This window comes from Gorilla gorilla, chromosome 4, assembly GCF_029281585.2.
Source record: "Gorilla gorilla gorilla isolate KB3781 chromosome 4, NHGRI_mGorGor1-v2.1_pri, whole genome shotgun sequence".
NCBI classification, from domain to species: domain Eukaryota; kingdom Metazoa; phylum Chordata; class Mammalia; order Primates; family Hominidae; genus Gorilla; species Gorilla gorilla.
Genome location: NC_073228.2, coordinates 54,703,943 through 54,721,316, shown reverse-complemented (window position 1 = coordinate 54,721,316; position 17,374 = coordinate 54,703,943). Strand labels below are relative to the sequence as shown.

Here is a 17,374-nt window from a genome sequence, read left to right as displayed (position 1 = left end):
TAAACATTTTTAAAATCAGTGGTACAAATTGTGACATAGAAAGCATGTGTATCAGTTTTGTAAATGACAAAGTTGGTAGGGATGGCTAAAAGGTTAACAGAATTAAATCAAATTCATCTTAGGCTGTGACACTAGGCTAAAAGCAACAAAATTAATCTATTTAAACTGCAGTTTCCTTATAAACTCAGCATATATAAAGATATAGAAGAAGATCAAGCTTGAAATTTTTAGCCAACAAAGTGATGACCTTTTGGCTTGTTTAGGCTAATACAATTTTATGCTGAATGGTAGTGATTAAAGAATTATATATTCTCCTACTCTTCACTAATCTAATTCCATCTAGAGAACAGCATGGGATTAACCATTATGCATATTAACTGTGGTTAAGAAGCAGCAGGGAAAAGGACTTGTTCACATCTCTAGGAGGGAAAGTTCCAGTTTCCCAATTCAAACAGCTGAACTCCACCTCCATGAAGCAGAGGATTTCCAGTTGAGACTCAAATAAAGACAACAAAAATTTCAGGATTATGAAACTGTGACAAAATCATTAGCGGCTTTTAGCTGCACCCCCACCTCCAAACCCAGAAAACGAGGCTGGGACTAGGTCAGGTGAATTTACAGAATTGTTTTCCTGCCCCCAAACTTAAATGGAGTAGAACCAAAACACAAAAATTTTACTGAATTAATGATATCCTACATCATTTTCAAGCTGGTGTGCTACATCAATTTATAACATCCAACATTTAGCAAGATACAAAAATGGTAGCCTTGTAAGAGAAATGTTAGAGAAGGATGTGAGTGAAAAATTGACCACTTTTTAAAATAAGTTATTAGTTACAATGGGATATTATTCAGTCATAAAAAGGAATGAAGTTCTGATACATGTTACAACATGAATGAACTTTGAAAACATTATGCTAAGTGAAATAAGCCAGATACAAAAGGACACATATTATATGATACCACTTACGTAAAGTAATTTGAATCGGCAAATTCATAAAGACTAAAAGTTGACTGCGTGTTATGAGGGTTTGGGGGAAGGGGTTGGGAGCATTAATGGTTAATGAGTCGAGTTTCTGTTTGGGATGATGAAAGGTTTTAGAAAAAGATAGTGGTGATAGCTGCAAAATATTGTGAATGTAGTTAGTGTCTGTGAACTGTACACTTTAAAATGGTTAAAATGGCAAATATTATGTTTTATATATTTTGCCACAACAAAAATTTTAAAACATAGTAAAATACAGGGACTCAGATTAAGAATATTCAGATAATAAATACGAGTATAATAAACACTTAGATAGAAATTACTTCTGTGAGCTAGGCACAGTAGCTCTTGCCACAACAAAAATTTTAAAACATAGTAAAATACAGGGACTCAGATTAAGAATATTCAGATAATAAATACGAGTATAATAAACACTTAGATAGAAAGTACTTCTGTGAGCTAGGCACAGTAGCTCATGCCTGTAATCCCAGCACTCTGGGAGGCTGAGGCCGGCAGATTGCTTGAGCCCAGGAGTTCGAGACCAGCCTGGGCAACATGGTGAAACCCCATCTCTACCAAAAAAATATAAAAATTAGGCAGAAGTGGTGGTGCGCACCTGTAGTCCCACCTACTCAAGTGGCTGAGGTGGGAGGACTGCTTGAGCCCAGGAGGCAGAGGTTGCAGTGAGCCAAGATAGCGCCACTGCACTCCAGCCTGGATGACAGAGTGAGACCCCATCTCAAAAATAAAAATAAAAATAATACAAAATTTAAAAATACACTATAACAACTATTCATGTAGTATTTACATTGCAATAGGTATTATAAATAATCTAGAGATGATTTAAAGTATACAGGGGGTGAGGGGTGTGTGCATACTAAACATTTTATTTAAGGGACTTGAGCATTTGCAGATTTTGGTATCCTGGTGGGCCTAGAATCAATCCCCAACAGATACCAAGGATGACCGCGTAAGTATCTTCAATATCAGCATTGGAACTCTTCTCTCATACAATATATTTTCGGGGAGTAATCTGTTGAAAATCCCAAACTGTTATTTAAACAAACTACCAAGAATACAATTAAGTCCTCATTTAACATCATGGATAGGTTCTTGGAAACTGCAACTTCAAAGGACACCAGGTAGAATAAAACCAATTTTACCACAGGTTAATTGATATAGAGTCAAGTTCCTGAGGTATGTTTCTGGTCACAAAAATATCACCAAACTTCTGAATAAATACCCCAAAACATTTCTAATATTAAACACTGAAATAAATGTAAGCTATACATACATTTGAGGAAAATTAATAAAAAGTAAGATAAATTACTATATCTACCCAATTATTACTGTTCATTGTCACAGGTAATCAGAGCCTATGTCAGCAGCTCAAGGGCACCATCCCATCACAGGGCACACTCACACAGACATCCACACTCACTCAGACTGGGACAACTTAGACATGCCAAGTCATCAAACGTGCACACCTTTGGGATGAGGGAAGAAACCGGGGTACCTGGAGAAAACCCACACAGACATGTAGGGGAGCATGCAAACCACACAGTGGCCCTGGCCAGAAATTGATGTTTTTTTCATCAACATTATAATGAAAAACAACACCGAATGAGTGATGAGATGACATTATTTGAGGACGTGCTGCACACAGTTATTTAAACCTATTAAGTAATCAAGGAAGAGTCTCCCTAATAAATAAAAATATTTTCAGAAAGGGTAATAAGCAATAAAACTAGCATTTTAGAACATGTACAATGATTACCAGAATTCCAGGCAAATGTCACATGCAGGTTCCAGGAACTAGGACCTGGAGATCTTTGAAGCCATTATTTAGCCTACAACCCTCTCCAGAGTAGCTACGGTCCTAGGAGAATGGGACAAATTCTCATTGCTTTTTATCCCCCATCTCTGTCCTCTTACCTCCTACAGCTTGGCTCTGGATACAGATGCAGTAGCACAAAGTATATGGCACAGTAGTATAACTAAAAACCCTAACTCTCTAACCAGAGGACTGAAAATCAGAGATCCAGGGAAATGGAAAGTAAAATGAATATTGAGGAGAGGAAGAAGCTCAGGAAAGTTGTCTTTTGAACTCCTGGGTATACCTCCCAGCTGTATATGAATGGATATAAGCCTAAATTGCTTATCAAAGTCTGAGAATTAAAATTCAGCATAGACCAAAACCCAGGTCCCAGTCTAGCTACTGGGTGATACACATATGGGACAGATACAAATACCACTGCAAAGACTCTAAAAACTTAACTGACATTGGAACTACAACCAACGTTAAGACTGGTGGGAACTGATGCTCTGAGCCCATAATTATCAAGGTCTGATAAAACAAATATACCGACATCTCCAAAGCAACAATCAGAATCTCATAACACAATATTCCAAATGTCTAGAATATAATCTGAAATCACTCAGCACATAAAGAACCAGGAAATTATCATCTCAATTAGGAAACGACAATCAATCAACAGGTACCATCAATCAGGTGAGACACATTGGATATAGACAAAGGCTTTAGAACAGCTATTACAAAAATTCCCAAAGAAATGAGGGCAAACATTCTTGAAATGAACGGAAACACAACAGTTTAAACATAGTAACAGAAAATACAGAAGACCAAATGAAAATTTTACAATGAAAAATACAGTAACAACAACAACAACAAATTTTTTTTTAAAGAAAAAATAATATTTATTTGCAATATAAACAAAGTCCCGTTGTTGGTTCGGGATATATATATATGTGTGTGTGTGTATATATATATGTAGGGTCACAAATCTTCCTTCATAAGATCATAAAGCAAAACTGGCCACCTACTGGCATACCCTCATTTACACAAATCTGGTACATCTTTCTGGGTTTTCTTTTTAAAAATAAAAGAGAGAAAAAGAGAACCATGTACAGCATGGAGACTTGTTGTCAATTTCTCGACTGTGGCAAGATTTTAATCTGCTGCCCTAAAGAATCCCTGAAAGCCACCCCCGTGAGGTAAGAAGCAGTGGGGCAGAGTTTTTCTGTGGCCTCACTCACATGCTGAGTGCTGCTCCGTCAGGGACCCTGGCCTGACCCCTCTGCCTGCCCCAGGCCCCCATGCAGTCCTGACACCTGGTGGAACTGAGGCTGGAGAAGGAACAAAACTGGAGGAAGATAACGGAATCCGTGGCTTCGTTCTGTGGAGGCAGGGGGAAGTGAACAGAGCCTTACCCCCCTTCTGCTGGTGCATCCTTGCCCCACTTGCCCCCGCCCTAGGGTTGAAATGGGTGCAAGTCTCCTGGCAGTAGAAGACATGGGCAAGATGAGGGCAGGGCAAGCTTCCAAGGGGACAAGGGGGCTGGGAGTGGCCAGACCAAAGCGACAGCTAGGGAGAAGGAAGAACCTGGAGGTCGGGCTGGGCCCCACCACCTAAGGTCTCCCCAGCCACTGGGCCTCCACTCCCAGTTACAACAAGAGAGAGGAAAGGAAGAGAGAGGGAGGGGGGGAGAGAGAAAGAGAGAGAGAGAGAGAGAGAGAGAGAGAGAGGGAGAGGAAGAGAGAGAGACACACAGACAGACAGAAGCAGTGGCTAAGTATATAAAAGGGCTCAGAGCCCAAGCCTTCTTAGGGGCTGAGCCCAGAGGGCTAATGCTACTGCCTGGCAGCCCCCTGCGGCCCACCTCCTGGGGGACAGCGGCAGGGCCCCAGGTTCCCCACCTTCTGCCTCAGGGAGGTCTGCAGGGACCACCAGAGGGATGGATGAGACGGCAGAAAATGCAAAGACCACCATCCAGCCCACCAATCACAACTTGCAGCAGTCATCACAGGCGAATGCAGGGCTAAGTCAGACTGGGCCAAGGGTGGGAGGCGGCACGACTGGGGGTCCCAATACCTGAAGAGCAGTAAGCCACCCCTTCAAGAAGGGCCCGCTGAGGAAACAGAGGCTTCACACATGTGCAAAACGCATTTGGTCAAGGTCAACATGGGGTCTGTCTTTTCCATACAAAAACAAAAACAAACACGATACTTGCTTTTTGAAATTGAACGAAAAACAAAACTGATAACATTTCTCTCTCTTGCAGGATCAGGAAAGGGATGAAATACTGGGTTATACAATCCACTGTTGCATGTAGCCTGAAAATAACACTTTTTGTTTAAAAAAAAAAAAAAGAAAAATCAAGAAGAGCTCAAACACTCTTTGTGCTCCAGGGAGCTTAGATTTACCTGCCAAAAGTAAAAAGTAAACTCAGGTCCGTGGATGTGTCTTTAAAAAACAGCAAAACTGGCTGGGCCGTCAGCAGAAAGGAGCGTCCTGGACAGGATGAGGCCCTGGTGGACGCCCAAAGCCACGTGTCCAAGAGCCGAGGCCTCTCCAGCAAGCCCTGCAGTGGGAGACCTTGCCTGCGGGCCCTACCCCCAAGGATGGTGAGGGGCGCTCCGACACCGATCAGCCTGGGCCTCTGGGCACAGGTGACATCTGGGGGTTCCTCAGGCCAGAGGTGGCGGGCTTGGGCTCTCCCACCTAGCCCTGTGGAGAGCCGAGCAGGGGCCTGGTGCCATGCCCCCCGTGCACCAGGCCTCACGTGGACTCCAGCGTATTGAGTGGCAACAGGTTGTGGTTGGTGGGCGTGGAAAAGTAGAGCTGCTCACTCGACGCGTGGTTGTCGCACGGGCTGCTTAGCCCCAGCGTCCGCTCAAAGTCCGGCAGCTGCCCCATGAAGTTGAAGTTGGGCGAGATGTTGGACTTTTTCCTCTTGACAAAGTCGTAGGCGTCGTTGAGTGACAGGTTCATCTTCTGCATCAGATAGGCCACAGTGACCGTCACTGAGCGGCTGATGCCTGCCAGGCAGTGCACCAGGACACCACACTTCTTGGAGCGGGCTTCGTCAATGAAGCTGATGGCCTCAGGGAAGAACTGGGAGAGGTTCTCGCTCCAGTGGTCAGAGATGGGGATCTGCTTGTAGGTGAACTCGCCGCCGTGCTCGAAGGCGTTGGGTAGGTTGGGTGTGACATTGAGGATATACTTGATGCCGTACTTGCCGAGCACGTCCAGGTTGGTGGAGTCCTTGGCGCAGCCGAGGTAGAGGTAGGGCAGGATCTGGACAGGGAAGGCTGGTTGGCTGGATGGCACAGGGCTGCCGTCCGACTCGGTGGCACTGCTGGGCAGCTCTCGGTCCGACTCGCCGTCGGAGCAGTCAGAGCTGATGCGCAGGCCCCCCAGGCCCAGCACTGAGGTGGGTGGCGAGCTGCTCGGCGAGGAAGAGCTGTCCACGGTGGTCTCGCAGTGCTCAGAGTACTCTGTCTGAAACTCGTTGAAACCACCTTGGACGTAGTAGGCCTGGCAGCCGTCGTCGCGCAGCTTCTGTAGGAGCAGGCCGAGCACGGAGGCGGGAGCGCCGGGCTCGGGCTGCCACTCGGCCGTGGCCTCGTCGTAGAGCAGCACGGTGGCCGCCTTGCAGCGCGTGGCGAAGCGCTCCTTGTCGGCGTGGTTGGGGATGATGGAGCGGATGGGCAGGTTGCCCTTGCGCAGGCGGCGCAACATGAGGCCCGGGATGGCCAGGTTGATGGCCGTCTCGATGTGCGACGACTCGAAGAGCTCGTGCGGCCGGTAGTCGAGCAGCAGCAAGGACGCGCCAACGCGCGCCGCCAGCTCCTCCTGCAGCCACTCGGCGCTCTTGCAGGGCATGGCCCCTGCCCCCGTCGCCGCGCCCGCCCCGGTGCCTGCGCCGGACCCCGACCCCGCACCGGGCTCGGACCCCGCCCGGGTGCCCCCAGCCGCCGCCGCCCCCGAAGTCGACATGTGCGCCCGCGCTGGGGGGCCGCGGAGCTGGTTTTTCATGGGGAGCGCGGGCGACCCGGGGCCGGGGCCCGGCAGCCCTGCCCTGGGACGGCGCCCCGGCCGCGCGGACCCCAGCCGCGTCTCCGGCCGCCCGCCTCCCGCCGAGCTGCGCGCCCGCCGCCCCGGCCTCCCGGCCTCCCGGCCTCCGTCCCGCCCGGCCGGCCCTCCGCGCGCACCGCGGCCTGACAGCCCCAATTAAAAAAAATTTTAAGCCACTTCCCTAAATCTATCAATTGGAAATCTGGAAAGACAAGCTTCTCTTTTAACAGTGACCATTCGTTGTGATGGTCAACTCTATTAATCATTAACACCTCAGTGGTAACTGTTTTAATCAGATGGCTTTTTTTTTTTTTTAGCCCTAGTGATACTAACTGAAAAAGAAATTTTCTTTGAACTTTGCCACAACTTTAGTCATCCCTTTGCAATAAAGTGCCCATAGTTGGCATTCAATGACTGTTGAGAAAACTTAATAAACAGAAATAAATAGAATAAAAGCATGTCTTTATGAGACAGAAAAAAAGTTAAGTAAAATGTGACAACTAGATACAAAATAGGCCCACTGCTTTATAAGACGTGTTTAATATAAGACTCAACATGCTGGTTCTTTAAAGTGAACTGAGTAGGTAACTCTATAGGCCAAACTTTTTTTTTAAGGTTATTTTAAGATGAGTTCTTGCCATGTTGCCCAGGCTTGCCTCGAACTCCTAGGCTCAAGGGATCCTCCCACCTCAGCCTCCTCATTAGCTGGGACTACACGAACATACCACTACGCCTGGCTCCCTAAATCATATTTAAGTGTTTAAGATATTGTTCTTAAATCAATGAATTTAATAAGCATTATACTAAAAGCCAAGAAAAAGCATGGCATATACTACTTGAAATCCACATGGATTTCATTTTGGCTCTCTGTATTAGTAAATCTTCACAAAAATTTATTTATACAAAATTCATAACTTAATCGGTATTCTAAAAATAGATTTTAATAAATAGATGTAATTTCAGAAAAGTTCTGATATTTGTTCTACACACTAAAAAAATAGAATTTCAAAAAAGGGTCAAGATTAGAAAACACGAAAATTAACTGACTCAGGGTTCAAAAAAAGGAGATAGTCCCTGGGCTCTAGACTTGGAGTTACATTTATAGAATCACCACATAAAATATAAATACCATATATCAACATTAAATTTGGTTAACAATTACCACTTTAACATTTTAAAGATATTTATTGCTAAAAAACAGAAAACTTTAACATTCTTCAAAGCACTAAAATGGATTGAGCCAATTAAGCCAATTACAAATTTCCATATACATATACACCACATGAATGTATAAATATTTTCATTTCAGATTTACTAGTCCATTTGATCAAGAAATTTGAACATCTGGAGATCAGGAAAATGCAAATCAAAACCACAATGAGACACAACTTCATACCCACTAGGACAGCTATAATAAAAAACACAGATAATTAAACTCCAAGGATATAGGGAAATTGGAACCCGCGTATACTATTGGTAGAAATGTAAAATGGGCAGCCACTTTGGAAAATAGTCTGGCAGTTCCTCAAAAAGTTAAATGAAGAGTTACCATATGACCCAGAAATTCCATGCAAGGTATATATCCAAAGAAATGGAAATATATATCCACGCAAAGGTATACAAACAAATGTTCACAGCAGCATTATTTATAATAACAAAAAAGTGGAAATAACCCAAATATTCATTAACTGATGAAATAAACAAAATGTTGTATATATGCATACAATGAAATATTATTCAACAATAAAAAGGAATAAAGGACTGATACATGTTTTCAAGATTCATCTAAGAGGCCAATCACAGAAAACTATGATTCCATTTATATGAAATTACTAGAATAGTGAAATCTATATAGACAGAAAGAAAGTAGATTAGTGTATTAGTTGGCCAAAGGCTGTGAGAGGAGAAGATGAAGAAAACAGGGATGACTGTTAAAGTAAGGTTTCTTTTTGGGGAGATGAAACTGTGGTAATGGGTACACAACTCTACGAACATACCAAAAGCCACTGAATTGTATACTTTAAATGTGTGAATAGTGTGACATGTAAATTATAGCTCAATAAAAGCTTTTAAGAAAAACAAAACACTATTTCTTTTAAAGCAAAGAACTGGTGTATGTAACAAAGTTGGTTAAACACACTTTGCTGAATACTGCTCCTATAAGGCTTTTTATTTCTCACCTGAAATTTCTGAAAGCCAAATATAACAAGAAAGAAGACTGGAAAAGTAGTTCAAGATAAACCTTCATGTGAAGTACTATATGCTTTACTGTTTTCTAAAAAGCGTCAAAACATCTCTACGGCTTCTGCCATTTGGAAATTAAGAAATTCTTCTTCAAAGGTAGAATACTAGTAAAGTTGCCACCCATACATAAAATAGCTTAAGCAATCAGCAGTGCAAACTATAAAATGATTTTTTAAAAGCATAAACCAGGCCAGGTGCAGTAGCTCATGCCTGTAAAACCAGCACGTTGGAAGGCCAAGGTAAGAAGATTGCTTGAGGCCAGGAGTTCAAGACCAACCTGGGCAGGCAACACAGTGAGACCTTGTCTCTACAAAAACATTTTTAAAAGTTAGCTGGGCATGGTGGTGCACCTGTGGTCCCAGCTACTTGGGAGGCTAAAGCAGGAAGATTGGTTGAACCCAGGAGTTCGAGGTTGCAATCAGCTATGATTGCACCACTGCACTCCACCCTGGGTGACAGAGTGAGACCGTGTTTCAAATATATATATATATTATTTTTTTAATTAAAAACTATTTTTAAAACTAACCAGATTCTAGAAAAAAGTGAAAACACATTTTCAAAATGCTACTAACTTGATTCGAAAAAGACTATCTCAGTGTCTTCCACATGAGGCAAGAGAAGAAACCAATTCTTAAACCTCATTTCCCCTACCCCTGAGATCAATGGGTTCCTATAGATAGAATTTTATATTTATATTTTCCCATTGTTATTAATGGTAATTAACAACATGTAAATGGTATGGTTAAAAGTCACCCTCATTTTACCTTTGATACTTTATCTTTTCTTTGTTTCAATGCATTGATACCTTATCTTGATGTCTCACATTACTTCAACAGAAATAAAAAATACATTTTGAAAAGCAATGTAAAAAATTAACCTTTGTCTCAGAAAATTATACTAAAAATCTGTTACAGGCCAGGCATGGTGGCTCACATCTGTAATCCCAGCATTTTGGGAGGCTGAGGCCCACAGATTATCTGAGGTCGGGAGTTCGAGACCAGCCTGACCAACATGGAGAAAACCCCCTCTCTACTAAAAATACAAAATTAGCCAGGTATGGTGGCACATGCCTGTAATCCCAGCTACTTGGGAGGCTGAGGCAGGAGAATTGCTTGAAACTGGGAGGCGGAGTTTGCAGTGAGCTGAGATCACGCTGTTGCACTCCACCCACGGCAACAAGAGCAAAACTCCATCTCAAAAAAAAAAAAAGTATAAACTGCCATGAGTTCTTATTCCTCACCTAAAATATTCTCTGCATTGGAATTTATAACAGTAAGTCTTCAGAAGTAAAAATCGGAGCTCCATTAATCCTAGAAAAATCTCTCTTTTGCTCTAAAAATATAAAGCTACTGTTTTCAGGAAAATAATTTAGAAATTTACATTGCTTCCTTATATGATATATTCTAAAGTGGTTATCCTTTTTAAGTGCATGATCCTTTTATAATAAAATCCCAAAAATACCTTTCCTTGGTCTTAAAAAATATATGTTATTACTTTTACTATTAAAACAAAACATTATTAGCTAGGAAATAAAGTTCTTTCCATCTACAACTGGCAGCTTGTGTAGTCCTGTAGCTTTCTTTATAGATATATTGATGTTAAAATACTATGATATCTCAAAACATTAATTTCAGAATCTCACCAAGAATAATGATGCTCTGTTTACTCAGACTTAAAGGTCCAAGCTCTCCATAGGATTTTTTTTTTCTCCATAGGATTTTAAAAAAGAACTCACAAGGGTCATATGCACTGACCCTTCCCTAGCTTTGCAAATAATTACCTTGTTTATAAATCCCATTATTTAACTTGACCTCCCTGCAGTTGTGGAATATAGATCATCCATTCCATGAGTCTATCCACCCACTAAAACTAAATTCAAGCTTCAAAATTACCAGCCCTGCCAAGCTCAGTGGCTCACACCTGTAATCCCAACACTTTGGGAGGCCAAGGTGGGAGGATCATTTGAGCTCAGGAGTTCAAAACCAGCCTGGGCAAGATGGCAAAACCACGATTCTACAAAAAATACAAAAATTCTTTGCCTCTTTTGATCTTTGTTGGTTTAAAGTCTGTTTTATCAGAGACTAGGATTGCAACCCCTGCTTTTTTTGGCTTTCCATTTGCTTGGTAGATCTTTCTCCATCCCTTTATTTTGAGCCTATGTACGATTCTGCACGTGAGATGGGTCTCCTGAATACAGCACACTGATGGGTCTTGACTCTATCCAATTTGCCAATCTGTGCCTTTTAATTGGGGCATTTAGCCCATTTACATTTAAGGTTAATATTGTTACATGTGAATTTGATCCTGTCATTATGATGTTAGCTGGTTATTTTGCCCATTAATTGATGCAGTTTCTTCATAGCATCGATGATCTTGACAATTTGGTATGTTTTTGCAGTGGCTGGTACCGGTTGTTTCTTTCCATGTTTAGCTCTTCTGTCACGAGCTCTTGTGTAAGGCAGGCTTGGTGGTGACAAAATCTCTCACCATTTGCTTGTCTGTAAAGGATTTTGTTTCTCCTTCACTTATGAAGCTCAGTTTGGCTAGATATGAAATTCTGGGTTGAAAATTCTTTTAACAATGTTGAATATTGGCCCCCACTCTCTTCTGGCTTGTAGGGCTTTTGCCTAGAGACCCACTGTTAGTCTGATGGGCTTCCCTTTGTGGGTAACTCGACCTTTCTCTCTGGCTGCCCTTAACATTTTTTCCTTCATTTCAACCTTAGTGAATCTGACAATTATGTGTCTTGGGGTTGCTCTTCTTGAGGAGTATCTTTGTGGTGTTCTCTGCTCCTGAATTTGAATGTTGGCCTGCCTTGCTAGGCTGGGGAAGTTCTCCTGGATAATATCCCGAAGAGTGTTTTCCAGCTTGGTTCCATTCACCCCATCACTTTTCGCAGTGGCTGGTAGCAGTTGTTTCTTTCCATGTTGAATGCTTCCTTCAGGAGCTCTTGTAAGGCAGGCCTGGTGGTGACAAAATCTCTCAGCATTTGCTTGTCTGTAAAGGATTTTATTACTCCTTCACTTACGAAGCTTAGTTTGGCCGGATATGAAATTCCGGGTTGAAAATTCTTTAGGAATGTTGAATATTGGCCCCCACTCTGTTCTGGCTTGTAGGGCTTTTGCCAAGAGAACACCAATCAAACGTAGATTTGGTCTTTTCACATAGTCCCATATTTCTTGGCGGCTTTGTTCATTTCTTTTTACTCTTTTTTCTCTAACCTTGTCTTCTCGCTTTATTTCATTGATTTGATCACTTCCATCACTGATACCCTTTCTTCCACTTGATCGAATCCGCTATTGAAACTTGTGCATGCGTCACAAAGTTCTCACGCCATGGTTTTCTGCTCCATCAGGTCATTTAGGGTCTTCTCTACACTGTTTATTCTAGTTAGCCATTCATCTAACCTTTTTTCAAGGTTTTTTAGTTTCCTTGCGATGGGTTCAAACATCCTCCTTTAGCTCGGAGAAGTTTGTTATTACCAACCTTCTGAAGCCTACTTCTGTCAACTCGTCAAGTGATTCTCCATCCTGCTTTGTTCTGTTGCTGCCGAGGAGCTGTGATCCTTTGGAGGAGATGAGGTACTCTGATTTTTAGAATTTTCAGCTTTTCTGCTTTGGTTTCTGCCCATCTTTGTGGTTTTTATCTACCTTTGGTCTTTGATGTTGGTGACACCCAGATGGGATTTTGGTGTAGATGTCCTTTTTGTTGATGATGATGCTATTCCTTTCTGTTTGTTCATTTTCCTTCTAACACTCAGGTCTCTCAGCTGCAGGTCTGTTGGAATTTGCTGGAGGTCCACTCAAGACCTTGTTTGCCTGGGTATCACCAGTAGAGGCTGCAGAACAGCAAATATTGCAGAACAGCAAATATTGCTGCCCGATCCTTCCTCTGGAAGCTTCTTCCCAAAGGGGCACCTGCCTATATGAGGTGTCTGTAGGCCCCTACTCAGAGGTGTCTCCCAGTTAGGCTACACAGGGGTCAGGAGAACCCACTTGAGGAGACAGTCTGTCCGTTCTCAGAGCTCAAATGCCATGCCAGGAGAGCCACTGCTCTCTTCAGAGCTGTCAGACAGGGACGTTTAAGTCTGCAGAAGTTGTCTGCTGCGTTTTGTTCATCTATGCCCTGCCCACAGGAGTGGAGTCTAGAGGCAGTAGGTCTTGCTGAGCTGCAGTGGGCTCCGCCCAGTTCAAGCTTCCAGGCAGCTTTGTTTACCTACTCAAGCCTCAGCAATGGAGGACGCCCCTCCCTCAGCCAGGCTGCCACCTCACAGTTTGATCTCAGACTGCTGTGCTAACAGTGAGCAAGGCTCCGTGGGCATGGGACCCACTGAGTCAGGCACGGGAGAGAATCTCCTTCTCTGCTGGTTGCTAAGACCTTGGGGAAAGTGCAGTATTTGGGCAGGAGTGTCCCGTTTTTCTAGTTACAGTCTGACATGGATTCCCATGGGTAGGAAAGGGAAATCCCCTAACCCCTTGCGCTTCCTGGGTGAGGCAACGCCCCGCCCTGCTTCACCTCACCCTCCATGGGCTGCACCCATTGTCCAACCAGTCCCAGTGAGATGAACCAGGTACCTCAGTTGGAAATGCAGAAATCATCCGTCTTCTGCATCGATCACACTGGGAGTTGCAGACGTGAGCTGTTCCTATTCGGCCATGTTGGGCCATTACATAATGGTAAAGGGATCAATTCAACAAGAAGAGCTATCTGTCCTAAATATATATGCACCCAATACAGGAGCACCCAGATTCATAAAGCAGGTCCTTAGAGACCTACAAAGAGACTTGGACTCCCACACAATAATAATGGGAGACTTTAACACCCCACTGACAATATTAGACAAATCAACGAGACAGAAGGTTAACAAGGATATCCGGGACTTGAACTTAGCTCTACACCAAGCAGACCTAATAGAAATCTACAGAACTCTCCACCCCAAATCAACAGAACACACATTCTTCTCAGCACCACATCGCATTTATTCTACAATTGACCACATAATTAGAAGTAAAGCACTCCTCAGAAATGTAAAAGAATAGAAATCACAACAAACTGTCTCAGACCACAGTGCAATCAAATTAGAACTCAGGATTAAGAAACTCACTCAAAACTGCAAAACTACATGGAAATTGAACAACCTGCTCCTGAATGACTACTGGGTAAATAACGAAATGAAGGCAGAAATAAAGATGTTCTTTGAAACCAATGAGAACAAAGACACAACATACCAGAATCTCTGGGACACATTTAAAGCAGTGTGTAGAGGGAAATTTATAGCACTAAATGCCCACAAGAGAAAGTAGGAAAGATCTAAAATCAACACTCTAACATCACAATTAAAAGAACTAGAGATATCCCCTTTATCATTTTTTATTGTGTCTATTTGATTCTTCACTCTTTTTTTCTTTATTAGTCTTGCTAGCGGTCTATCAATTTTGTTGATCCTTTCAAAAAACCAGCTCCTGGATTCATTGATTTTTTGAAGGGTTTTTTGTGTCTCTATTTCCTTCAGTTCTGCTCTGATTTTAGTTATTTCTTGCCTTCTGCTAGCTTTTGAATGTGTTTGCTCTTGCTTTTCTAGTTCTTTTAATTGTGATGTTAGGGTGTCAATTTTGGATCTTTCCTGCTTTCTCTTGTGGGCATTTAGTGCTATAAATTTCCCTCTACACACTGCTTTGAATGCATCCCAGAGATTCACCGATCCCACAGAAATACAAACTACCATCAGAGAATACTACAAACACCTCTACGCAAATAAACTAGAAAATCTAGAAGAAATGGATACATTCCTCGACACATACACTCTCCCAAGACTAAACCAGGAAGAAGTTGAATCTCTGAATAGACCAATAACAGGAGCTGAAATTGTGGCAATAATCAATAGTTTACCAACCAAAAAGAGTCCAGGACCAGATGGATTCACAGCCGAATTCTACCAGAGGTACAAGGAGGAACTGGTACCATTGCTTCTGAAACTATTCCAATCAATAGAAAAAGAGGGAATCCTCCCTAACTCATTTTATGAGGCCAGCATCATTCTGATACCAAAGCCGGGCAGAGACACAACCAAAAAAGAGAATTTTAGACCAATATCCTTGATGAACATTGATGCAAAAATCCTCAATAAAATACTGGCAAACCGAATCCAGCAGCACATCAAAAAGCTTATCCACCATGATCAAGTGGGCTTCATCCCTGGGATGCAAGGCTGGTTCAATATACGCAGATCAATAAATGTAATCCAGCATATAAACAGAGCCAAAGACAAAAACCACATGATTATCTCAATAGATGCAGAAAAAGCCTTTGACAAAATTCAACAACCCTTCATGCTAAAAACTCTCAATAAATTAGGTATTGATGGGACGTATTTCAAAATAATAAGAGCTATCTATGACAAACCCACAGCCAATATCATACTGAATGGGCAAAAACTGGAAGCATTCCCTTTGAAAACTGGCACAAGACAGGGATGCCCTCTCTCACCGCTCCTATTCAACATAGTGTTGGAAGTTCTGGCCAGGGCAATCAGGCAGGAGAAGGAAATAAAGGGTATTCAATTAGGAAAAGAGGAAGTCAAATTGTCCCTGTTTGCAGACGACATGATTGTTTATCTAGAAAACCCCATTGTCTCAGCCCAAAATCTCCTTAAGCTGATAAGCAACTTCAGCAAAGTCTCAGGATACAAAATCAATGTACAAAAATCACAAGCATTCTTATACACCAACAACAGACAAACAGAGAGCCAAATCATGAGTGAACTCCCATTCACAATTGCTTCAAAGAGAATAAAATACCTAGGAATCCAACTTACAAGGGATGTGAAGGACCTCTTCAAGGAGAACTACAAACCACTGCTCAAGGAAATAAAAGAGGATACAAACAAATGGAAGAACATTCCATGCTCATGGGTAGGAAGAATCAATATCGTGAAAATGGCCATACTGCCCAAGGTCATTTACAGATTCAATGCCATCCCCATCAAGCTACCAATGACTTTCTTCACAGAATTGGAAAAAACTACTTTAAAGTTCATATGGAACCAAAAAAGAGCCCGCATTGCCAAGTCAATCCTAAGCCAAAAGAACAAAGCTGGAGGCATCACACTACCTGACTTCAAACTATACTACAAGGCTACAGTAACAAAAACAGCATGGTACTGGTACCAAAACAGAGATATAGATCAATGGAACAGAACAGAGCCCTCAGAAATAACGCCGCATACCTACAACTATCTGATCTTTGACAAACCTGAGAAAAACAAGCAATGGGGAAAGGATTCTCTATTTAATAAATGGTGCTGGGAAAACTGGCTAGCCATATGTAGAAAGCTGAAACTGGATCCCTTTCTTACACCTTATACAAAAATCAATTCAAGATGGATTAAAGATTTAAACGTTAGACCTAAAACCATAAAAACCCTAGAAGAAAACCTAGGCATTACCATTCAGGACATAGGCGTGGGCAAGGACTTCATGTCCAAAACACCAAAAGCAATGGCAACAAAAGACAAAATTGACAAATGGGATCTAGTTAAACTAAAGAGCTTCTGCACAGCAAAAGAAACTACCATCAGAGTGAACAGGCAACCTACAACATGGGAGAAAATTTTCGCAACCTACTCATCTGACAAAGGGCTAATATCCAGAATCTACAATGAACTCAAACAAATTTACAAGAAAAAAACAAACAACCCCATCAAAAAGTGGGCAAAGGATATGAACAGACACTTCTCAAAAGAAGACATTTATGCAGCCAAAAAACACATGAAAAAATGCTCATCATCACTGGCCGTCAGAGAAATGCAAATCAAAACCACTATGAGATATCATCTCACACCAGTTAGAATGGCAATCATTAAAAAGTCAGGAAACAACAGGTGCTGGAGAGGATGTGGAGAAATAGGAACACTTTTACACTGTTGGTGGGACTGTAAACTAGTTCAACCATTGTGGAAGTCAGTGTGGCGATTCCTCAGGGATCTAGAACTAGAAATACCATTTGACCCAGCCATCCCATTACTGGGTATATACCCAAAGGACTATAAATCATGCTGCTATAAAGACACATGCACACGTATGTTTATTGCGGCATTATTCACAATAGCAAAGACTTGGAACCAACCCAAATGTCCAACAATGATAGACTGGATTAAGAAAATGTGGCACATATACATCATGGAATACTATGCAGCCATAAAAAATAATGAGTTCATGTCCTTTGTAGGGACATGGATGAAATTGGAAACCATCATTCTCAGTAAACTA

At 42.2% G+C, this 17,374-nt stretch overlaps 2 protein-coding genes across 2 annotated transcripts in view; both read right to left on the bottom strand.

Annotated features, from left to right (window-relative positions):
* LOC129533810 (neurofibromin-like) overlaps positions 1-17,374 on the bottom strand; it is a 122,862-nt gene that overhangs the window by 16,466 nt on the left and 89,022 nt on the right.
* LOC134758532 (dual specificity protein phosphatase 7-like) lies at positions 3,679-6,829 on the bottom strand. The gene has a single exon (XM_063706487.1). It carries the CDS (start codon positions 6,822-6,824, stop codon positions 5,565-5,567), a length of 1,260 nt encoding a protein of 419 aa, XP_063562557.1. The 5' UTR covers positions 6,825-6,829; the 3' UTR covers positions 3,679-5,564.